This window comes from Ranitomeya variabilis, chromosome 2 (genome assembly GCF_051348905.1).
Source record: "Ranitomeya variabilis isolate aRanVar5 chromosome 2, aRanVar5.hap1, whole genome shotgun sequence".
NCBI lineage: Eukaryota > Metazoa > Chordata > Amphibia > Anura > Dendrobatidae > Ranitomeya > Ranitomeya variabilis.
The window spans coordinates 578,412,692-578,435,352 of NC_135233.1; the positions used below are offsets into that span (position 1 = coordinate 578,412,692).

General features: G+C 44.6%; 1 protein-coding gene across 1 annotated transcript in view; it reads left to right on the forward strand.

Moving 5' to 3' along the window:
• NLRC5 (NLR family CARD domain containing 5) overlaps positions 1-22,661 on the forward strand; it is a 141,874-nt gene that overhangs the window by 37,589 nt on the left and 81,624 nt on the right. The window contains exons 12-16 of the mRNA XM_077288340.1: positions 538-621; positions 808-897; positions 1,913-1,978; positions 9,416-9,499; positions 9,598-9,681. Coding sequence (XP_077144455.1) covers positions 538-621; positions 808-897; positions 1,913-1,978; positions 9,416-9,499; positions 9,598-9,681 — 408 coding nt within the window. The remainder of the gene's footprint in view (positions 1-537; positions 622-807; positions 898-1,912; positions 1,979-9,415; positions 9,500-9,597; positions 9,682-22,661) is intronic.

Consider the following 22,661-nt stretch of genomic DNA (forward strand, 5'->3'; position numbering starts at 1 on the left):
CAGTCCATTCCTCGGACTGTGTAGATTGCTCATCCAAAACGGTAAGATGGCGTTTCTACCCCCACCCCCTGTGACGCTGCAGAAAGCAAGACAAGACCTATGTCATCACGCTGCCCACACTCCTTCATTGGCTGAAAAAATGGCGGTTAAAGCGTCATACGAAACGCGACTTTGGCGCGAAGATCGTCGACCGCATGGCCAATCCCACGCTGGGATCGACTCGGGTTTCACGAAACCCGACTTTGCCGAAAGTCGGCGACTTATGAAATTGACCGATCCGTTTCGCTCAACCCTACTTGTCACTTTTTCGACGTGCCTTCTCATGGAATTTGCTCCAAACTGGGAATGATCCAATCACAAGGCTGAAAGGAAGGAAAGGCTTCAGGAATAAAAAAACTCTTCCAAAACCTTTGAAGGTTATGTGCACATGACGTCTATAATATTTTTTTTCCTATATCTTCTATTAAAGATATTGGCTAGCTTTCAAACGCCTTGTGTTGTAAACTTTCTCACTTTTTTTTTTTCACTTTATTTCAGTTTATCCGGTAATCCTTTTGGAAATTCTGGCTGTAAGAAGTTGATTGACAGCCTTCCAAACATACATATATCGGGGAAACTAGAGTAAGTTATATTTATTTTAAAAATTATTTTTTCTTTATGAAGCGTTAGCGTTACATGTACAGATGCATCAGAATTACATTATTGGGCTGCTCTTTACATAGAATAAGGTTTATGTTTGTGATATATATTTGTATATTTAGTTCATGTGGCTACACTCAATTCACAGAATCCATATTACATTCCTAGGCTTAATAGGACAGTGTTTTCCGAAGAAGGGATGTCGCATCTTGTTAGCTCCATGGTGACCTGCCCCAATGTAAAGCATATCGCTGCCAGGTGAGGATTTTCTAGACAATAAAATTAGTGTCCCAGTTTTTCTCCTATGCCTCATTGGGGGACACAGGACCATGGGGTGTTATGCTGCTGCCACTAGGAGGACACTAAGTTAACACATAAAGAATAACTCCTCCCCTGCAGTATACACCCTCCTGCTGGCTCTAAGTGAATCAGTTCGGTAACAAAGCAGTAGGAGCTTAACAATTAACAAGAATGAAATATGTCAAAACCAAGTCAACACATAAAAAAACTAAAGCCAATAGGCTAACAGGGTGGGTGCTGTGTCCCCCAATGATTGGCTCGGAGAAAAGGATTTTACGGTGAGTACCCAAAAATCCCTATTTCTCCTACGCCTCATTGGGGGACACAGGACCATGGGACGTCCTAAAGCAGTCCCTGGGTGGGAAACAATCCACTGCAATTGCTCCTTGTACAACTGCAATTGCTCCTTGAACCCACAAGTTACAGCCAAAGATTGGCTCTGAGAAAAGAATTTTACGGTGAGTACACAAAAATCCCTATTTTTTATAATTCTACAGTATAATTCTTGTAACATGATTCCTTAAAGGGAATCTATCAGCAGGTTTTTGATATATAATCTGAGAGCAGCATAATATAGGGTAATAGAGCCTGATTCCAGGGATGTGTCACTTACAAGGTTGTGTGTTGTAGTTTAAATATAATCAGTCTTTTATCAGCAGGAGATAATCGCTGCAGGACTAGGTCTGACATGTACAGCAGTCAGTCTAATCTGTGTAACCACTCCCCCATAAATGATTGGCTGCTTCATGACAGTGATCACAGGAAGCTGCCAATCAGTGGTGTGGGTGGGGTTCTCAGAATCTGCAGCAGAGAAAATAGTGATTTTATCAAAACTACACCAAGCAGCCCAGAAAGGGACACATTGCTGGAATCAGAGTCTCTGCCACTATATCATGCTGCTCTCAGATTATATAACAAGAACCGCTGACAGATTCTCTTTAATTTGTTATATTTTTCTTTCACATTCTTGAAGTGGTTTGCATCAGACGGCGGAGATCCTTTTCTTCACTGGTATTGACGACTGTCAAAGAGAGATCAGGTAAAACCTCTCTATTGCAAATGTGAACAGGTTACTTGGATGCAACAATGCAGACAATTAGCACGCAGTAGTAGTTAACTGACACTACTTGTTTGTCTAGCACAGAAATAAAAACTAGCTATAGGTGTATATACATACAGTATATGTATATGTATGCAAGTACACAAGATATTATGAGTAATAACAATGAGAATAATACTCTAAAGAAAATTGCTTTAATACGGCTAAAGTAATCAATTAAAAGTCCAATTTATTGTAGATTCTAATAAAACAATGAATAAAACAGTCAGATACAACACCACAAGTACAGAACACTAGGTGGTTCAACCCAAAAATCAAGAAATAAATGGTCCTGGTAAAAGCCTCACCTGCAAGGAAATATCTACTATATAATTGTCTAAGGGTACTTCCGTCTGTCCTTCTGTAACGGTTATTCGTTCGCTGATTGGTCTCGGCAGCTGCCTGTCATGGCTGCCGCGACCAATCAGCGACGCGCACAGTCCAGAAAAAAAATGGCCGCTTACTCCCCGCACTCACTGCCGGCGCCCGCATACACCGCTCACACAGGGTTAATGCCGGCGGTAACGGACCGCGTTATGCCGCGGGTAACGCACTCCGTTACCGCTGCTATTAACCCTGTGTGTCCCCAACTTTGTACTATTGACGCTGCCTATGCGGCATCAATAGTACAAAATGTAATGTTAAAAATAATAAATAAAAAAAAAACCTGCTATACTCACCCTCCGCCGCCTTTCTCGCTCCTCGCCACGCTCCCCGGACCACTCCATTACAAGCGTCAGCTTACGGTGAGGTCCCGTCCCAGGGCTGGTGTGCGGCAAGGACCTGCCGTGACGTCACGGTCATGTGACCGCGGCGTCTTCATAGGTCCTGCTCCCACCAGCCCTGGCACTTGCAATGGAACTCGGCTTCAGGAAAATGGCCGCCGCGATCTCGATCTGCGCATGCGCGGCATCCCGCGGCCATTTTCCTGAAGCCGAGCACTACCATCTGCATAGGATCCAAGGAAGAGGAGACACGGGACGCAGAGGAGCAGCGACAAGAATGGTGAGTATGATACACTACAAGGGGCCCTCGGATCGTTAGGTGAGTATGTTTATTTTTTATTTTTTGGCCCTGTGACATACGTGCCTCGGTAATATACTACGTCCCTGGGCAATATCCTACGTGGCTCTGCTGTATACTACAAGGCTGGGCAGTATACTACGTGGCTGGACAATATACTACAAGGCTGGGCAATATACTACAAAACTGCAATATACTATGTGGCTCTGTGCAATATACAGTGGGGCAAAAAAGTATTTAGTCAGTCAGCAATAGTGCAAGTTCCACCACTTAAAAAGATGAGAGGCGTCTGTAATTTACATCATAGGTAGACCTCAACTATGGGAGACAAACTGAGACAAAAAAATCCAGAAAATCACATTGTCTGTTTTTTTATCATTTTATTTGCATTTTATGGTGGAAAATAAGTATTTGGTCAGAAACAAACAATCAAGATTTCTGGCTCTCACAGACCTGTAACTTCTTCATTAAGAGTCTCCTCTTTCCTCCACTCATTACCTGTAGTAATGGCACCTGTTTAAACTTGTTATCAGTATAAAAAGACACCTGTGCAGACCCTCAAACAGTCTGACTCCAAACTCCACTATGGTGAAGACCAAAGAGCTGTCAAAGGACACCAGAAACAAAATTGTAGCCCTGCACCAGGCTGGGAAGACTGAATCTGCAATAGCCAACCAGCTTGGAGTGAAGAAATCAACAGTGGGAGCAATAATTAGAAAATGGAAGACATACAAGACCATTGATAATCTCCCTCGATCTGGGGCTCCACGCAAAATCCCACCCCGTGGGGTCAGAATGATCACAAGAACGGTGAGCAAAAATCCCAGAACCACGCGGGGGGACCTAGTGAATGAACTGCAGAGAGCTGGGACCAATGTAACAAGGCCTACCATAAGTAACACACTACGCCACCATGGACTCAGATCCTGCAGTGCCAGACGTGTCCCACTGCTTAAGCCAGTACATGTCCGGGCCCGTCTGAAGTTTGCTAGAGAGCATTTGGATGATCCAGAGGAGTTTTGGGAGAATGTCCTATGGTCTGATGAAACCAAACTGGAACTGTTTGGTAGAAACACAACTTGTCGTGTTTGGAGGAAAAAGAATACTGAGTTGCATCCATCAAACACCATACCTACTATAAAGCATGGTGGTGGAAACATCATGCTTTGGGGCTGTTTCTCTGCAAAGGGGCCAGGACGACTGATCCGGGTACATGAAAGAATGAATGGGGCCATGTATCGTGAGATTTTGAGTGCAAACCTCCTTCCATCAGCAAGGGCATGTTGTGATTTTGCTTTTTGCTCCCTCTAGTGGTCATTAGTGATTTGACTCTGGAGCGTCTGTCTTTTCCTATATCCTCACCTGGTCCGTTAGTTCAGGGGCGTTGCTATATAAGCTCCCTGGACCTTCAGTTCAATGCCTGGCATCGTTGAAATCAGAGCTAATCTGTTGTGCTCTTGTCCTCTGATCCTGGTTCCTGTTTTTCAAGCTAAGTCTGCTTCTTTGCTTTTTGCTTTTGTTTTGTTTGGTATTTTTGTCTAGCTTGTTCCTATCTGTATCCTGACCTTTGCTGGAAGCTCTAGGGGGCTGGTGTTCTCCCCCCGGACCGTTAGACGGTTCGGGGGTTCTTGAATCTCCAGCGTGGATTTTTATAGGGTTTTTGTTGACCAGATAAGTTATCTTGCTTTATTCTGCTATTAGTAAGCTGGCCTCTCTTTGCTGAACCTGGTTCATTTCTGTGTTTGTCATTTCCTCTTACCTCACCGTTATTATTTGTGGGGGGCTTGTATCTTGCTTTGGGGTCCCTTTCTCTGGAGGCAAGAGAGGTCTTTGTTTTCTTCTCCTAGGGGTAGTTAGATTCTCCGGCTGGCGCGAGTCATCTAGCGATCACCGTAGGCATGATCCCCGGCTACTTCTAGTGTTGGCGTTAGGAGTAGCTATTTGGTCAACCCAGTTACCACAGCCCTATGAGCTGGATTTTTGTATCTTGCAGACTTACACGTTCCTCTGAGACCCTGTCCACTGGGGTCATAACAGGGCATTGAAGATGAAACGTGGCTGGGTCTTTCAACATGACAATGATCCAAAGCACACCGCCAGGGCAACGAAGGAGTGGCTTCGTAAGAAGCATTTCAAGGTCCTGGAGTGGCCTAGCCAGTCTCCAGATCTCAACCCTATAGAAAACCTTTGGAGGTAGTTGAAAGTCCGTGTTGCCAAGCGAAAAGCCAAAAACATCACTGCTCTAGAGGAGATCTGCATGGAGGAATGGGCCAACATACCAACAACAGTGTGTGGCAACCTTGTGAAGACTTACAGAAAATGTTTGACCTCTGTCATTGCCAACAAGGGATATATTACAAAGTATTGAGATGAAATTTTGTTTCTGACCAAATACTTATTTTCCACCATAAAATGCAAATAAAATGATAAAAAAACAGACAATGTGATTTTCTGGATTTTTTTTTCTCAGTTTGTCTCCCATAGTTGAGGTCTACCTATGATGTAAATTACAGACGCCTCTCATCTTTTTAAGTGGTGGAACTTGCACTATTGCTGACTGACGAAATACTTTTTTGCCCCACTGTATGTGGCTCTGGGCAATATACTACGTGGCTGCACAATATCCTACGTCGCTGTGCTGTATACTAAGTAGCTGGGCAATATACTACGTCGCTGGGCAATATACTACGTGACTGGGCAATATACTACGTAAATGGGCAATATACTACGTGGACATGCATATTCTAGAATACCCGATGCGTTAGAATCGGGCCACCATCTAGTTACTATATAAGTGTACACTAAACAACTAAATAAGTGCACATATTAATAGTAATGATCATTTTGTATATTTGCACATAAATATTTTAAGTATAAATACTCAATAAGTCCAACACACACAACATAGTAGCAATCATAGTGAAAAAATAGGGATCTCAAGTTCCAGGTAATAGCATGCATCGTATTGCACTAAGGCTACGTTCACATTTGCGGTCAGCGCCGCAGCGTCGGGCGCCGCAGCGTCGCCGCATGCGTCATGCGCCCCTATATTTAACATGGGGGCGCATGGACATGCGTTGTGCTGCGTTTTGCGCCGCATGGCCGCAAGCGTTGGACGCAAGAAACGCTTCAAGTTGCATTTTTTTTGCGTCCAACTTTCGGCCAAAAAGGACGCATGCAGCGCAAAACGCAGCGTTTTAGCGTGCGTTTTGCCGCGTTTTTGTTTGCGTTGTGAGCTGCGGCGCCGACGCTGCGGCGCACAACGCAAATGTGAACGTAGCCTAAGCCCTGTAATGTAGCAGCATAATTGTGAATATATACATAGTATCAAAGGTGATCCGATATAACCACTTCCCGTCGGCACATCCAAGCTACGGCGCAAAACACCCTCTCGCACAGCAGCAGATTAAGGCGGCATGATGATGCTGGTTATGAGAGACATCTGATTAAAAGTAAGCCTATTGGTTACCTGCAATATAATATGTACCTGGCCAGTTCCCAACCACCCCTGGACAAAGCAATTCCAAGCGAAACACGCGTCAGGTGTGGTGGGTCCCCACATATTGTCCTAAGGTAATTATATTGCTCAGTCCTGATATTACATAATGGGCTTTTGACTGTATTGCACTATCCTATACCTTTGATACTATGTATATATTCACAATTATGCTGCTACATTACAGGGCTTAGTGCAATACGATGCATGCTATTGCCTGGAACTTGAGATCCCTATTTTTTCAATATGATTGCTACTATGTTGTGTGTATTGGACATATTGAGTATTTATACTTAAAATATTTATGTGCAAATAAACAAAATGATAATTACTATTAATATTTGAACTTATTTAGTTATTTAGTGTACACTTATATAGTAATATTTCCTTGAATGTGAGGCTTTTACCAGGACCATTTACTTCTTTATTTTTGGGATGACCCACCTAGTGTTCTGTACTTGTGGTGTTGTATCTGACTGTTTTATTCATTGTTTTATTTCCATCTACAATAAATTGGACTTTTAATTGTTTACTTTAGCCGTATTAAAGCAATTTTCTTTGGAATATTACTGGTGTTTTGCATTAAGGCTGGTTATGTAGGATAATGTCGGTGTAAAAACAATAAGAGTAATACAGTATGTTATGACATTTACTATATTAAATGTGATGCCTTATTCTACATTCTACGTATGTACACAATCCTTATTATCTAACAGTTAAATGACAAATGGGGCTTGCATGTCTCATCTAAACAGACGTCACTCTCAGTACTAGGCCCATCACCATCGTACGCTATGGTTGTTGCACAGACTCTTATAGGGGGGTCACAGGTTCTTCCCGCTAGGCCGTAAGTCCTCAATAAATTACTCACTTGGTACCCAGTGTGTTTGTCAAACTGGTGTAATAATTATAGGGGATAACTCAGGAGACTCTTTGCATGGAACAAGACAACTACAGGACACAGTTTTATAAGTGGTAAAGTCTATATTATCACACGGTGATTCAAACAGGTGCAGAGAGAAACTCAAGTTCACAACACTTGGTGTAAATATTAAACGCAGCTTAAACAGTCTATAGGGAACTTCAGAGGAAAATGCAATCACGCAGAAAGTCTATGAAGCACAATTATTCTTGAGGATACTTGACACGAATAAGTCCTTGTTTTAGTCCAAACACAGATAGCTATGCTTATAAGGCAGTTCAAATAATATGTTAGCACAACCAGGGAGGCCAGGGTAATAGTCTCAGGTCTTTGCAGAGCAGCAACAGCTTACATGTCCAGCAAATGCGGATGGAAGTAAACACGAGCAGCAGATGAAGGAGGATTACTGGAAACTGGTGTATGCAGCAGGAACTCAGAGCAGAGTAGCAGGATCACCACACAGGTTCACAGGAGCAGGTATACAGCCAGGGAGTCAACAGGGTCAGGAGCTGGATGCAAGGCAGAATACTCTAGCACAGACTGAAGGCTGGGGTGGAGTTTTATAGCAGGAAGACACAGTGCACATGAGACCAAAGACACCATCTTGGAAAAGGGCAGTAATGCACAAAAGGTAATAAAAATGTTCAGAGTCCTGACAACTGGAAGCCCTCGTTCCCTGAAACATGGGCCTGGCCCACACCCTGGACCATACTTCTGTGTTGGAAGTAACGGTCTGATTCAACCAAGACTTCTCAGAACGATAGGTGTTCCGTCCCGTCTGAAGATTAGCATCCGACCTTTGGTGCTTGGCCTGTGGAGTATGGTCATTTGGTCTTGACCGACGAAGTCTGGACGTTGGGTCTTGACCGGCGAAGTCTGGACGTTGGGTCTTGACTGGCAGTCTGGACATTGGGTCTTGATTGGCAATGTCTGGACATTGGGTCTTGACAGGCGAAGTCTGGACAATGGGTCTTTACTGTCGAAGTCTAGATATTGGGTTTGGAAGTCAATTCTGGACGTTGGGTCTTGCCCGGCGAAGTCTGGACATTGGGTCTTGACTGGCAAAGTCTGGACGTTGGGTCTTGACCGGCAAAGTCTGGATGGTTACTGTTGACCGGCGAAATCTGGGCGTTGGGTCTTGACTGGCGATTTCTGGACATTGGGTCTTGACTGGAAAAGTCTGAAAGTTGGGTCTTGACTGGCGATGTCTGGACTTCAGTGTTTGAACAACGACGTCTCACCTGTTCTGGAATGCAGTCGCTCTCAGGTAACTCAACTCATGCAACTTCTCCTTCTCATGTCCTGGTGCCAACCAAATTCCCATTTGCCCATCCCGATTTTTTACATTTAGCAACTGCGCCACAACTGTTACCTGACCCGACGTCTCCTTCAAGATCTTGTCACTGGGAATATTCTCTCCATCTTTCAGTTCCTGTCTCTTCGGATCAACTAGCAGATGGTGGCATTTGGTAGCGAGTGTCGTGGAACATTCACTAACTTCTTCTGCTTTTCACTCCCTTGCAGTGTTGAGAATTAAACTTTGTTTTATAAATTCTTTTTTTTTAGTTTTTTTAAAATTTTGTTTGATTATAAGAACTATGTAAGTAGAAATTTATTTCATGCCCCATTTGAAACTTTAGCAGTCCGTCGGATGACTGAAGCATCTGTAAGGCCAAGCTCTTATTTGTACGTCTGCACACATATGCGTCGGATACATGAAAAACGTATCAAAGCATTTGCCTTTTGTTGAACTATGTCTGTCAGAGTTTCTGTAACACATCCAGTATGTTTATCTACATCTGTATAAGCTTTTTTAATGTATCCTTAATGTATAAAATATCTATTATCTATTATCTATCTATCACTTATCAATCTATCTATCTACAAATATGCTGCACATATCTCATTGTATTCACTTTTTTCACATTATTTTTAGTATAACCGGCTTCAAGAATATCCAGAAAGCATTGGTGAAATTGTGCACAGTTCTTCAACAATGCAAAACTTTAGCACATTTAGAGTAAGTTGTATATGAAGATCTTTATAATGAACATTACATAGTAAATCGATGATGACAATGATAATGCTTCTATAAAAATACATTTTGGTTTCTTGCAGTTTATCTGACAACAGATTAGAAAATGATGGAATTTCTGAAATAACCAAGATTTTTTCTGAACTAAAGTGCATTCTTTCAGTCAAGTAAGTTACTGTGAAGCTTTTGATTTTGGATTTCATGCCTCCTATTATGGCAGTCAGAATAGCAGCTGTGTGCCTTGATAATTAGTATTCACATTGATTAAAAACCACACACTCAATAATTCCTGGCTGACTTTATGCAGGCAAATAGCTGGAGAGGGGCAAAACAATGCATTTTGCATTGGCCATGGCATTTGGATACAAGGCAAGTGCAGTAGGAGCGGACATACCAATGGTGCAACCTGTGCAAGTGCAGGGGCCCAAGACGTAACAGGGCCACTACTACCTCCAAAGCAGGTGGACTGGTTTATTATGATGAGTTATTGGATTGCAAAGTGCCCATATAGTGTTCTTGCACAGGAGCCGCTTATGTCTATGTCTGTGCCGTGAAGGGCAGAGGTAGACACCTGGGCCCAAGATGAATAAAGCATAGCTATGGCTCTTCTTTAAGTGTACGTGAGCCCATGGAAAAGTCACAGTGGGCCTCATGCCAGCTAAAGAAGTGTATAAAACGTTTCACCGAGTCAATTCACAACTTGGCCTTGTAGATCTTGGCATTTGTCTTGGCTTGCACTGGGCTGGAGCTCCACCTGCTGCAGCTTTTTTGCATAGTGCCAGGTAGTGCGATGTGAGCAGCCTCCCATATATCTCTTCCTACGTCAGTGTATCGCTTCATCAGTAGAGGTCCATGCTAGGACACTGTCTTGGTTAAATGAATAATCAGGCAACAGATCCCATACTTGCCTAGAACCACCGGCAAATATGGGATCTGTTGGGTTTGGTTCCCTAAAACCTATCCCATTTTTTGGGGAACCTCACTGATAACTGAGAAAGTTATTAATGTTGTAAAATATATTGTGGCTAATTTCTTAAGATACAGCTGTGGGAAAAATTAAGAGACCACCACATCAAATCCCTGTCATGGGCAGCCCAATCTCCAGACCTGAACCCCATTGAAAACCTCTGGAATGTAATCAAGAGGATGATGGATAGTCACAAGCCATCAAACAAAGAAGAACTGCTTACATTTTTGCACCAGGAGTGGCATAAGGTCACCCAAAAGCAGTGTGAAAGACTGGTGGAAAGCATGCCAAGACGCATGAAAGATGTGAATAAAATCATGGTTATTCTACAAAATATTGATTTCTGAACTCTTCCTGAGTTAAAACATTAGTATTGTTGTTTCTAAATGATTATGAACTTGTTTTCTTTGCATTATTTGAGGTCTGAAAGCACTGGGCTTTTTTTTTTTTTTTTATTATTATTTTGACCATTTTTCTTTGTCAGAAAAAAAATACAAAAAATATTGCTTGGAAATTCGGAGACATGTTGTCAGAAGTTTATAGAATAAAAGAACAATTTACATTTTACTAAAAAATGTACCTATAAAGACAAAAATCAAACATTTTGAACATTTTTGCAGTGGTCTCTTAATTTTTGCCAGAGCTGTATATGTGCTAAAAATTGGCTTAATTTGTGCCAAAAAATGTCCGTGGACCATTGGAAATTAGGGGGAGGAAAGAAACTTGGCCTAAACCGCAATCTCTTGCACAAAAATTGTAATTACGGTACTTTATGGACCCAAGTCAGCCAACTAGCAAACGGTATAAACTTAAGGCACCCATATATATATTAAAGTCATCCAAGCCCTATAATTCAGGGGGACTGGCCAGCAATCTAATGTATATGGGGTATCCTGATTCTCCTCAACAGGAAATGTTGGGGGAAAGAAGGAGCCGGCATGTTGGGTTTCCAAAGGAAGAAGGATTTGGCATATTGGGTTTCCAGGAGAAAGAAGGATCTGCCACGTTGGGTTTTCTTGGGAAAGAAGGATCTGGCACATTGGTTTTCGGGGGTGGGGGGAGAAGTGTTGTGAACTCTGTTTTCGGGCTCCCTCTTGTGGTCACAGGTGGTATTGTGTGAGTTTTGTTTTTGGGCTCCCCCTGGTGGCTTTGTTTGTTATCCTGCGGATCTGTGGCTGGATCAGCTGCCTCGTTATGCACTAGGGAGTTTCCTATTTAGCTCTGCTTCACCTCCACTTGTTGCCGGCTGTCGATGTATTCAGTGCTATTCTGATCTCCCCTGATTATCTTCGTTTTCAGTCTCTTCTGGAGAAGCTAAGTTTCTGTTTGATTATTTTTTGCTCATCAGTCTGCAATATGATTTCTGTGTATGATGAGTTTAGTCCAGCTTGCTAATATGTGAGTTCTTGCTGCTGGTAAGCTCTGGGGTACGGAGTTGCTTCCCCCGCACCGTTAGTTGGTGCGGGGGCTCGAGCAATCTCTGCGTGGATATTTTGCTTAGGGTTTTCTATTGACCGCATAGCTCCCTTCCTATTTTCTGCTATCTAGTGTTAGCGGGCCTCATTTGCTAAATCTATTTCATCTCTGCGTTTGTGCTTTCCCCTTAACTCACCGATAATATTTGTGGGGGGCTTTTCTATATCTTTGGGGTCATTTCTCTGGGGCAAGTAAGGACTTTACTTTCCCTCTAGGAATAGGTAGTTTCTCAGGCCGTGAAGAGACGTCTAGGATTTCCAGGTAACGTTCCACGGCTGCCTATAGTTGTTTGCGGATAGGATCAGGTTGCGGTCAATCCAGATACCACTTCCCCAGAGCTGGTCGTCGGTTTAGTTACTTAGCTAGTCAAACTTGCGATCCTTGCCACTAGGATCATAACAGTACAGCCGGACCATAAAGTGTTAATTGCATGGCAGAAGCAGGAGAAGAGAAGCCTTGAGGATTTTTTTTTTTTTTTTTTGCTGCCGTGTGTCTAGCTGCTGTGTGTCTAGCTTCTCTCCTCCTCTTAATCTTGGTGTGGCTCTGAATTCAGCTGCTGACATGGATATCCAGAGTTTGGCCTCCAGTGTAGATCATCTTGCTGCAAGGGTACAAAGTATTCAGGATTTTGTTGTTCACAGTCCTATGTCAGAGCCTAGAATACCTATTCCGGAGTTGTTTTCTGGAGATAGATCTAGGTTCCTGAATTTTAAGAACAATTGTAAATTGTTTCTTTCTTTGAAACCTCGTTCCTCTGGTGATTCCGTTCAGCAAGTTAAGATTATTATTTCTTTCTTGCGCGGCGACCCTCAAGATTGGGCCTTCGCATTGGCGCCAGGGGATCCTGCATTGCTCAGTGTGGATGCGTTTTTTCTGGCCCTTGGATTGCTCTATGAGGAACCTAATCTTGAGAACCAGTCTGAAAAAGCTTTATTGGCCCTCTCTCAGGGGCAAGATGAAGCAGAGGTGTATTGCCAGAAATTTCGGAAATGGTCGGTGCTTACTCAATGGAATGAGTGTGCCCTGGCTGCAAATTTCAGAAAGGGTCTTTCTGAAGCCATTAAGAATGTCATGGTGGGGTTCCCTACGCCTGCAGGTCTGAATGAGTCAATGACTCTGGCCATTCAGATTGATCGGCGTTTGCGGGAGCGCAAACCTGCGCACCATTTGGCGGTGTCTTCTGAACAGACACCTGAGTCTATGCAATGTGATAGAATTCTGACCAGAAGTGAACGGCAAAATTATAGACGGCAAAATGGGTTGTGCTTTTACTGTGGTGACTCAGCTCATGTTATCTCAGCATGCTCTAAGCGCACAAAAAAGATTGATAAATCTGTCACCATCGGTACTTTACAGCCTAAGTTCATTTTGTCTGTTACCCTGATTTGTTCCCTGTCATCTTACCCGGTTATGGCTTTTGTAGATTCAGGTGCTGCCCTGAGCCTGATGGATTTGTCATTTGCCCGGCGCTGTGGTTTTGTTTTGGAGCCTTTAAAATTCCCTATTCCACTAAGGGGTATTGATGCTACACCATTGGCTATGAATAAACCTCAGTACTGGACGCAAGTGACCATGTGCATGACTCCTGTTCATCAGGAGGTGATTCGCTTTCTTGTTCTGCATAATTTGCATGATGTTGTCGTGTTGGGTCTGCCATGGTTGCAGACTCATAATCCAGTCCTGGATTGGAAAGCAATGTCTGTGTCAAGTTGGGGTTGCCAGGGAATTCATGGCGACGCTCCTGTGGTGTCAAATGCTTCATCCACTCCTTCTGAAGTCCCTGCGTTTTTGTCGGACTACCAGGATGTATTTGATGAGCCCAAACTCAGTTCTCTACCTCCTCATAGGGATTGTGATTGTGCTATAAATTTGATTCCTGGTAGTAAGTTTCCTAAGGGACGACTTTTCAATTTGTCAGTGCCGGAGCATGCTGCTATGCGGAGTTATATAAAGGAGTCTTTGGAGAAAGGACTTATTCGCCCCTCCTCCTCCCCTCTGGGTGCGGGATTCTTTTTTGTGGCTAAGAAGGATGATTCCCTGAGACCTTGTATTGATTATCGCCTTCTAAATAAAATCACGGTCAAATTTCAGTATCCTTTGCCATTGTTATCTGATCTGTTTGCTCGCATTAGGGGGTCTAGTTGGTTCACCAAGATAGATCTTCGTGGTGCGTATAACCTTGTGCGTATTAAGCAGGGTGATGAATGGAAAACTGCATTTAATACGACGAAGGCCATTTCGAGTACTTGGTGATGCCTTTTGGACTTTCTAACGCTCCTTCTGTCTTTCAGTCCTTCATGCACGACATCTTCCGCGAGTATCTGGATAAATTTATGATTGTGTATCTGGATGATATTCTGTTTTTTTCTGATGATTGGGAGTCCCATGTTAAGCAGGTCAGGATGGTGTTTCAGGTCCTGCGTGCCAATGCTTTATTTGTGAAGGGCTCAAAATGTCTTTTTGGAGTCCAGAAGGTTTCTTTTTTGGGTTTCATTTTTTCCCCTTCTACTATTGAGATGGACCCAGTCAAGGTTCAGGCTATTCATGACTGGACTCAGCCTACATCTGTTAAGAGTCTTCAGAAGTTCTTGGGTTTTGCTAATTTTTACCGTCGCTTCATCGCTAATTTTTCTGGTGTTGTTAAGCCTTTGACGGATTTGACCAAGAAGGGTTCTGATGTTACTAATTGGTCTCCTGCGGCTGTGGAGGCTGTCATGATCTCAATGGCAAGAGATCATAGCATCAGCATATATAGGAACTAGCTCTTGGAAGATGGAAACTGAGCTGACCATGAACTAAACCTAACGCACAACTAGCAGTGGCCGGGTAGCATGCCTACGTTGATTCTAGATGCCCAGCACCAGCCGGAGGACTAAATAAAACTAGCAGAGGAAAATATTAGTCCTAGCTCACCTCTAGAGAAATACCCCGAAAGGAGACAGAGGCCCCCCACATGTATTGGCGGTGAATCAAGATGAAATAACAAACGTAGTATGAAAATAGGTTTAGCAAATTTGAGGTCCACTTACTACATAGCAGAAGACAGAAAGGACACTTTCATGGTCAGCTAAAAACCCTATCAAAACACCATCCAGAAATTACTTTAAAACTCTGGCATTAACTCATAACACCAGAGTGGCAATTCCTGTTCACAAGAGCTTTCCAGACACAGTAACGAAACTACAGCTGTGAACTGGAACAAAAATGCAAAAACAAACATGGACAAGAGTCCAACTTATCTAGTAGTTGTCTAGGAGCAGGAACAAGCACAGAGAGGCTTCTGATAACATTGTTGACCGGCAAGCAACTAACAGAGCAGCAAGGTTATATAGCGACTCCCACATCTTGATGGGAACAGGTGAACAGAGAAGATGAAGACACCAGTTCAATTCCACCAGTAGCCACCGGGGGAGCCCAAAATCCAAATTCACAACAGTACCCCCCCCTCAAGGAGGGGGCACCGAACCCTCACCAGAACCACCAGGGCGATCAGGATGGGCCCTATGAAAGGCACGAACCAGATCAGAGGCATGAACATCAGATGCATTCACCCAAGAATTATCCTCCTGGCCGTATCCCTTCCACTTGACCAGATACTGGAGTCTCCGTCTGGAAACACGAGAGTCTAAGATTTTCTCCACAACGTACTCCAACTCACCCTCAACCAACACCGGAGCAGGAGGCTCAACGGAAGGCACAACCGGTACCTCATACCTGCGCAATAATGACCGATGAAAAACGTTATGAATAGAAAAGGATGCAGGGAGGTCCAAACGGAAGGAAACAGGGTTAAGAATCTCCAATATCTTATACGGGCCGATGAACCGAGGCTTAAACTTAGGAGAAGAGACCCTCATAGGGACAAAACGAGAAGACAACCACACCAAGTCCCCAACACGAAGACGAGGACCAACACGACGACGGCGGTTAGCAAAAAGCTGAGTCTTCTCCTGGGACAACCTCAAATTGTCCACCACCTGCCCCCAGATCTGATGCAATCTCTCCACCACAGCATCCACTCCAGGACAATCCGAAGATTCCACCTGACCAGAGGAAAATCGAGGATGAAACCCCGAATTACAGAAAAACGGGGACACCAAAGTGGCAGAGCTGGCCCGATTATTGAGAGCGAACTCCGCCAATGGCAAAAAAGCAACCCAATCATCCTGGTCAGCAGACACAAAACACCTCAGATATGTCTCCAGGGTCTGATTAATCCGCTCAGTCTGGCCATTCGTCTGAGGATGGAAAGCGGACGAAAAAGATAAATCTATGCCCATCCTAGCACAGAATGCCCGCCAAAATCTAGACACGAATTGGGTCCCTCTGTCAGAAACGATATTCTCAGGAATACCATGCAAACGAACAACATTTTGAAAAAACAGAGGAACCAACTCGGAAGAAGAAGGCAACTTGGGCAGAGGAACCAAATGGACCATCTTAGAGAAACGGTCACACACCACCCAGATGACAGACATCTTCTGAGAAACAGGCAGATCTGAAATAAAATCCATCGAGATGTGCGTCCAAGGCCTCTTAGGAATAGGCAAGGGCAACAACAATCCACTAGCCCGAGAACAACAAGGCTTGGCCCGAGCACAAACGTCACAAGACTGCACAAAGCCTCGCACATCTCGTGACAGGGAAGGCCACCAGAAGGACCTTGCCACCAAATCCCTGGTACCAAAAATGCCAGGATGACCTGCCAACGCAGAAGAATGAACCTCAGAGATGACTCTACTGGTCCAATCATCAGGAACAAACAGTTTATCAGGTGGGCAACGATCAGGTCTATCCGCCTGAAACTCCTGCAAGGCCCGCCGCAGGTCTGGAGAAACGGCTGACAATACCACTCCATCCTTAAGGATACCTGTGGGCTCAGAGTTACCAGGCGAGTCAGGCTCAAAACTCCTAGAAAGGGCATCCGCCTTAACATTCTTAGAACCCGGTAGGTATGACATCACAAAATTAAACCGAGAGAAAAATAATGACCAGCGCGCCTGTCTAGGATTCAGGCGCCTGGCGGTCTCAAGATAAACCAAATTTTTGTGGTCAGTCAATACCACCACCTGATGTCTGGCCCCCTCAAGCCAATGGCGCCACTCCTCAAAAGCCCACTTCATGGCCAAAAGCTCCCGATTCCCAACATCATAATTCCGCTCAGCGGGCGAAAATTTACGGGAAAAGAAGGCACAAGGCCTCATCACGGAGCAGTCAGAACTTTTCTGCGACAACACTGCCCCAGCTCCGATCTCAGAAGCGTCGACCTCAACCTGAAAAGGTAGAGCAACATCAGGCTGACGCAACACAGGGGCAGAGGAAAAACGGCGCTTAAGCTCCCGAAAGGCCTCCACAGCATCAGGGGACCAATCAGCAACATCAGCACCCTTCTTAGTCAAATCGGTCAATGGCTTAGCAATATCCGAAAAACCAGCAATAAATCGACGATAAAAGTTAGCAAAGCCCAAAAATTTCTGAAGACTCTTAAGAGAAGAGGGCTGCGTCCAATCACAAATAGCTTGAACCTTAACAGGATCCATTTCAATGGAAGAGGGGGAAAAAATATATCCCAAAAAGGAAATCCTCTGTACCCCAAAAACACACTTAGAACCCTTCACACACAAAGAATTAGACCGCAAAACCTGAAAAACCCTCCTGACTTGCTGGACATGAGAGTCCCAGTCATCCGAAAAAATCAGAATATCATCCAGATACACAATCATAAATTTATCCAAATAATCGCGAAAAATATCATGCATAAAGAACTGGAAAACTGACGGAGCATTTGAAAGACCAAAAGGCATCACCAAATACTCAAAGTGGCCCTCGGGCGTATTAAATGCGGTTTTCCACTCATCCCCCTGCCTGATTCGCACCAAATTATACGCCCCACGAAGGTCAATCTTAGAGAACCACTTGGCCCCCTTTATGCGAGCAAACAAATCAGTCAGCAACGGCAATGGGTATTGATATTTAACAGTGATTTTATTCAAAAGCCGATAATCAATACATGGTCTCAAAGAGCCGTCTTTTTTTGACACAAAGAAAAAACCGGCTCCTAAGGGAGATGACGATGGACGAATATGTCCCTTTTCCAAGGACTCCTTTATATATTCACGCATAGCAGCATGTTCAGGCACAGACAGATTAAATAAACGACCCTTTGGGTATTTACTACCCGGGATTAAATCTATGGCACAATCGCACTCTCGGTGCGGAGGTAACGAACCAAGCTTGGATTCTTCAAAGACGTCACGATAGTCAGACAGGAACTCAGGAATTTCAGAGGGAATAGATGATGAAATGGAAACCACAGGTACATCCCCATGAGCCCCCTTACATCCCCAGCTCAACACAGACATAGCTTTCCAGTCGAGGACTGGGTTGTGAGATTGCAGCCAAGGCAATCCTAGCACCAAATCATCATGTAGATTATACAGCACCAGAAAGCGAATAATCTCCTGGTGATCCGGATTAATACGCATAGTTACTTGTGTCCAGTATTGTGGTTTATTATTAGCCAATGGGGTGGAGTCAATCCCCTTCAGAGGAATAGGAGTCTCCAAAGGCTCTAAATCATACCCACAGCGTTTGGCAAAGGACCAATCCATAAGACTCAAAGCGGCGCCAGAGTCGACATAGGCGTCCGTGGTAATAGATGACAAAGAGCAAATCAGGGTCACAGATAGAATAAACTTAGACGGTAAGGTGCAAATGGAAACAGATTTACCAAGCTTTTTAGTGCGCTTAGAGCATGCTGATATAACATGAGTAGAATCACCACAATAGAAACACAACCCATTTTTCCGTCTAAAATTCTGCCGCTCGCTTCGGGACAGAATTCTATCACACTGCATACTCTCTGGCGATTTCTCAGTGGACACCGCCAGATGGTGCACTGGTTTGCGCTCCCGCAAACGCCTATCGATCTGAATAGCCATTGTCATGGACTCATTCAGACCCGCAGGCACAGGGAACCCCACCATAACATCCTTAATGGCATCAGAGAGACCCTCTCTGAAAGTCGCCGCCAGGGCGCACTCATTCCACTGAGTAAGCACAGACCATTTACGGAATCTTTGGCAGTAAATTTCCGCTTCATCTTGCCCCTAAGATAGGGACATCAAAGTTTTTTCTGCCTGAAGCTCCAAATGAGGTTCGTCATAAAGCAACCCCAAGGCCAGAAAAAACGCATCCACATTGAGCAACGCAGGATCCCCTGGTGTCAATGAAAAAGCCCAGTCTTGAGGGTCGCCCCGGAGCAAGGAAATCACAATCCTGACCTGCTGTGCAGGATCTCCGGCAGAGCGAGATTTCAGGGACAAAAATAATTTGCAATTATTTCGAAAATTCTGAAACCCAGATCTATTCCCCGAGAAAAATTCCGGCAAAGGAATTCTCGGCTCAGATACAGGTGCATGACAAACAAAATCTTGCAAATTTTGTACCTTCGTGGCGAGATTATTCAAACCTGCAGTTACACTCTGAAGATCCATTGCAAACAGGTGAACACAGAGCCATTCAAAGGAGAGAAAAAAAAAAAAAAAAAAATTTCAGCAGACTACTTATTTCTCTCCTTTCTCAGCCAAGGATTTTAACCCTTTAGTGGGCCGGTCAAACTGTCATGATCTCAATGGCAAGAGATCATAGCATCAGCATATATAGGAACTAGCTCTTGGAAGATGGAAACTGAGCTGACCATGAACTAAACCTAACGCACAACTAGCAGTGGCCGGGTAGCATGCCTACGTTGATTCTAGATGCCCAGCACCAGCCGGAGGACTAAATAAAACTAGCAGAGGAAAATATTAGTCCTAGCTCACCTCTAGAGAAATACCCCGAAAGGAGACAGAGGCCCCCCACATGTATTGGCGGTGAATCAAGATGAAATAACAAACGTAGTATGAAAATAGGTTTAGCAAATTTGAGGTCCACTTACTACATAGCAGAAGACAGAAAGGACACTTTCATGGTCAGCTAAAAACCCTATCAAAACACCATCCAGAAATTACTTTAAAACTCTGGCATTAACTCATAACACCAGAGTGGCAATTCCTGTTCACAAGAGCTTTCCAGACACAGTAACGAAACTACAGCTGTGAACTGGAACAAAAATGCAAAAACAAACATGGACAAGAGTCCAACTTATCTAGTAGTTGTCTAGGAGCAGGAACAAGCACAGAGAGGCTTCTGATAACATTGTTGACCGGCAAGCAACTAACAGAGCAGCAAGGTTATATAGCGACTCCCACATCTTGATGGGAACAGGTGAACAGAGAAGATGAAGACACCAGTTCAATTCCACCAGTAGCCACCGGGGGAGCCCAAAATCCAAATTCACAACAGGAGGCCTTTCGGGAGCTGAAGCGCCGGTTTTCCTCGGCTCCGGTCTTATGTCAGCCAGATGTCTCTCTTCCTTTCCAGGTCGAGGTTGATGCTTCTGAGATTGGAGCGGGGGCTGTTTTGTCGCAGAGAAGCTCTGATGGCTCGGTGATGAAGCCATGTGCTTTCTCTTCAAGAAAGTTTTCGCCTGCCGAGCGGAATTATGATGTCGGTAATCGGGAGTTGTTGGCTATGAAGTGGGCATTTGAGGAGTGGCGACATTGGCTCGAGGGAGCTAAGCATCGTGTGGTGGTCTTGACTGATCACAAAAATCTGATTTATCCCGAGTCGGCCAAGCGGTTGAATCCTAGACAGGCTCGTTGGTCGTTGTTTTTCTCTCGTTTTGATTTCGTGGTCTCGTACCTGCCTGGTTCGAAGAATGTGAAGGCTGATGCTCTTTCTAGGAGTTTTGTGCCTGACTCTCCTGGAGATTCTGAGCCGGCTGGTATCCTCAGAGAAGGGGTGATTTTGTCTGCCATCTCCCCAGATTTGCGACGAGTGCTGCAGGAGTTTCAGGCGGATAGACCTGACCGTTGTACACCGGAGAGACTGTTTGTCCCAGATAGATGGACCAACAGAGTTATTTCCGAGGTTCATTCTTCGGTGTTGGCAGGCCATCCTGGAATATTTGGTACCAGAGATTTGGTGGCCAGGTCCTTTTGGTGGCCTTCCTTGTCGCAGGATGTGCGTTCCTTTGTGCAGTCATGTGGAATTTGTGCTCGGGCTAAGCCTTGCTGTTCTCGTGCCAGTGGTTTGCTGTTACCTTTGCCTGTCCCGAAGAGGCCTTGGATGCACATTTCCATGGATTTTATTTCAGATCTCCCTGTCTCTCAGAGAATGTCTGTCATCTGGGTGGTGTGTGATCGTTTTTCTAAGATGGTCCATTTGGTGCCCTTGCCTAAGTTGCCTTCCTCCTCCGAGTTGGTTTCGCTGTTTTTTCAAAATGTGGTTCGTTTGCACGGGATCCCTGAGAATATTGTTTCCGACAGAGGATCCCAGTTTGTGTCTAGATTTTGGCGGACCTTTTGTGCTAAGATGGGCATTGATTTGTCTTTTTCGTCGGCCTTCCATCCTCAGACGAATGGCCAGACCGAGCGAACTAATCAGACCTTGGAAATTTATTTAAGATGTTTTGTTTCTGCTGATCAGGACGACTGGGTGGCTTTTTTGCCATTGGACGAATTTGCCCTTAATAATCGGGCTAGTTCTGCTACTTTGGTTTCGCCTTTTTTTTGTAATTCGGGGTTTCATCCTCGTTTTTCCTCGGGTCAGGTGGAGCCTTCTGACTGTCCTGGAGTGGATCTTGTGGTGGATAGGTTGCATCAGATTTGGGATCATGTGGTGGACAATTTGAAGCTGTCACAAGAGAAGGCTCAGCACTTTGCCAACCGCCGTCGCTGTGTGGGTCCCCGACTTCGCGTTGGGGACTTGGTGTGGTTGTCTTCTCGCTTTGTTCCTATGAAGGTCTCCTCTCCCAAGTTCAAGCTTCGGTTTATCGGTCCTTATAAGATTTTGGAAGTCCTTAACCCTGTGTCATTTCGTTTGGACCTCCCAGCATCGTTTGCTATTCATAATGTGTTCCATCGGTCGTTGTTGCGGAGGTATGTGGTGCCTGTGGTTCCTTCGGTTGAGCCTCCTGCCCCTGTGCTGGTTGAGGGAGAATTGGAATACGTGGTGGAGAAGATCTTGGATTCTCGTATTTCTAGACGGAGGCTTCAGTATTTGGTTAAGTGGAAGGGCTATGGTCAGGAGGATAATTCCTGGGTTGTCGCCTCTGATGTTCATGCGGCTGATTTGGTTCGTGCCTTCCATGTGGCTCACCCTGATCGCCCTGGGGGTTTTTGATGAGGGTTCGGTGACCCCTCCTCAAGGGGGGGGTACTGTTGTGAACTCTGTTTTCGGGCTCCCTCTTGTGGTCACAGGTGGTATTGTGTGAGTTTTGTTTTTGGGCTCCCCCTGGTGGCTTTGTTTGTTATCCTGCGGATCTGTGGCTGGATCAGCTGCCTCGTTATGCACTAGGGAGTTTCCTATTTAGCTCTGCTTCACCTCCACTTGTTGCCGGCTGTCGATGTATTCAGTGCTATTCTGATCTCCCCTGATTATCTTCGTTTTCAGTCTGTTCTGGAGAAGCTAAGTTTCTGTTTGATTATTTTTTGCTCATCAGTCTGCAATATGATTTCTGTGTATGATGAGTTTAGTCCAGCTTGCTAATATGTGAGTTCTTGTTGCTGGTAAGCTCTGGGGTACGGAGTTGCTTCCCCCGCACCGTTAGTTGGTGCGGGGGCTCGAGCAATCTCTACGTGGATACTTTGCTTAGGGTTT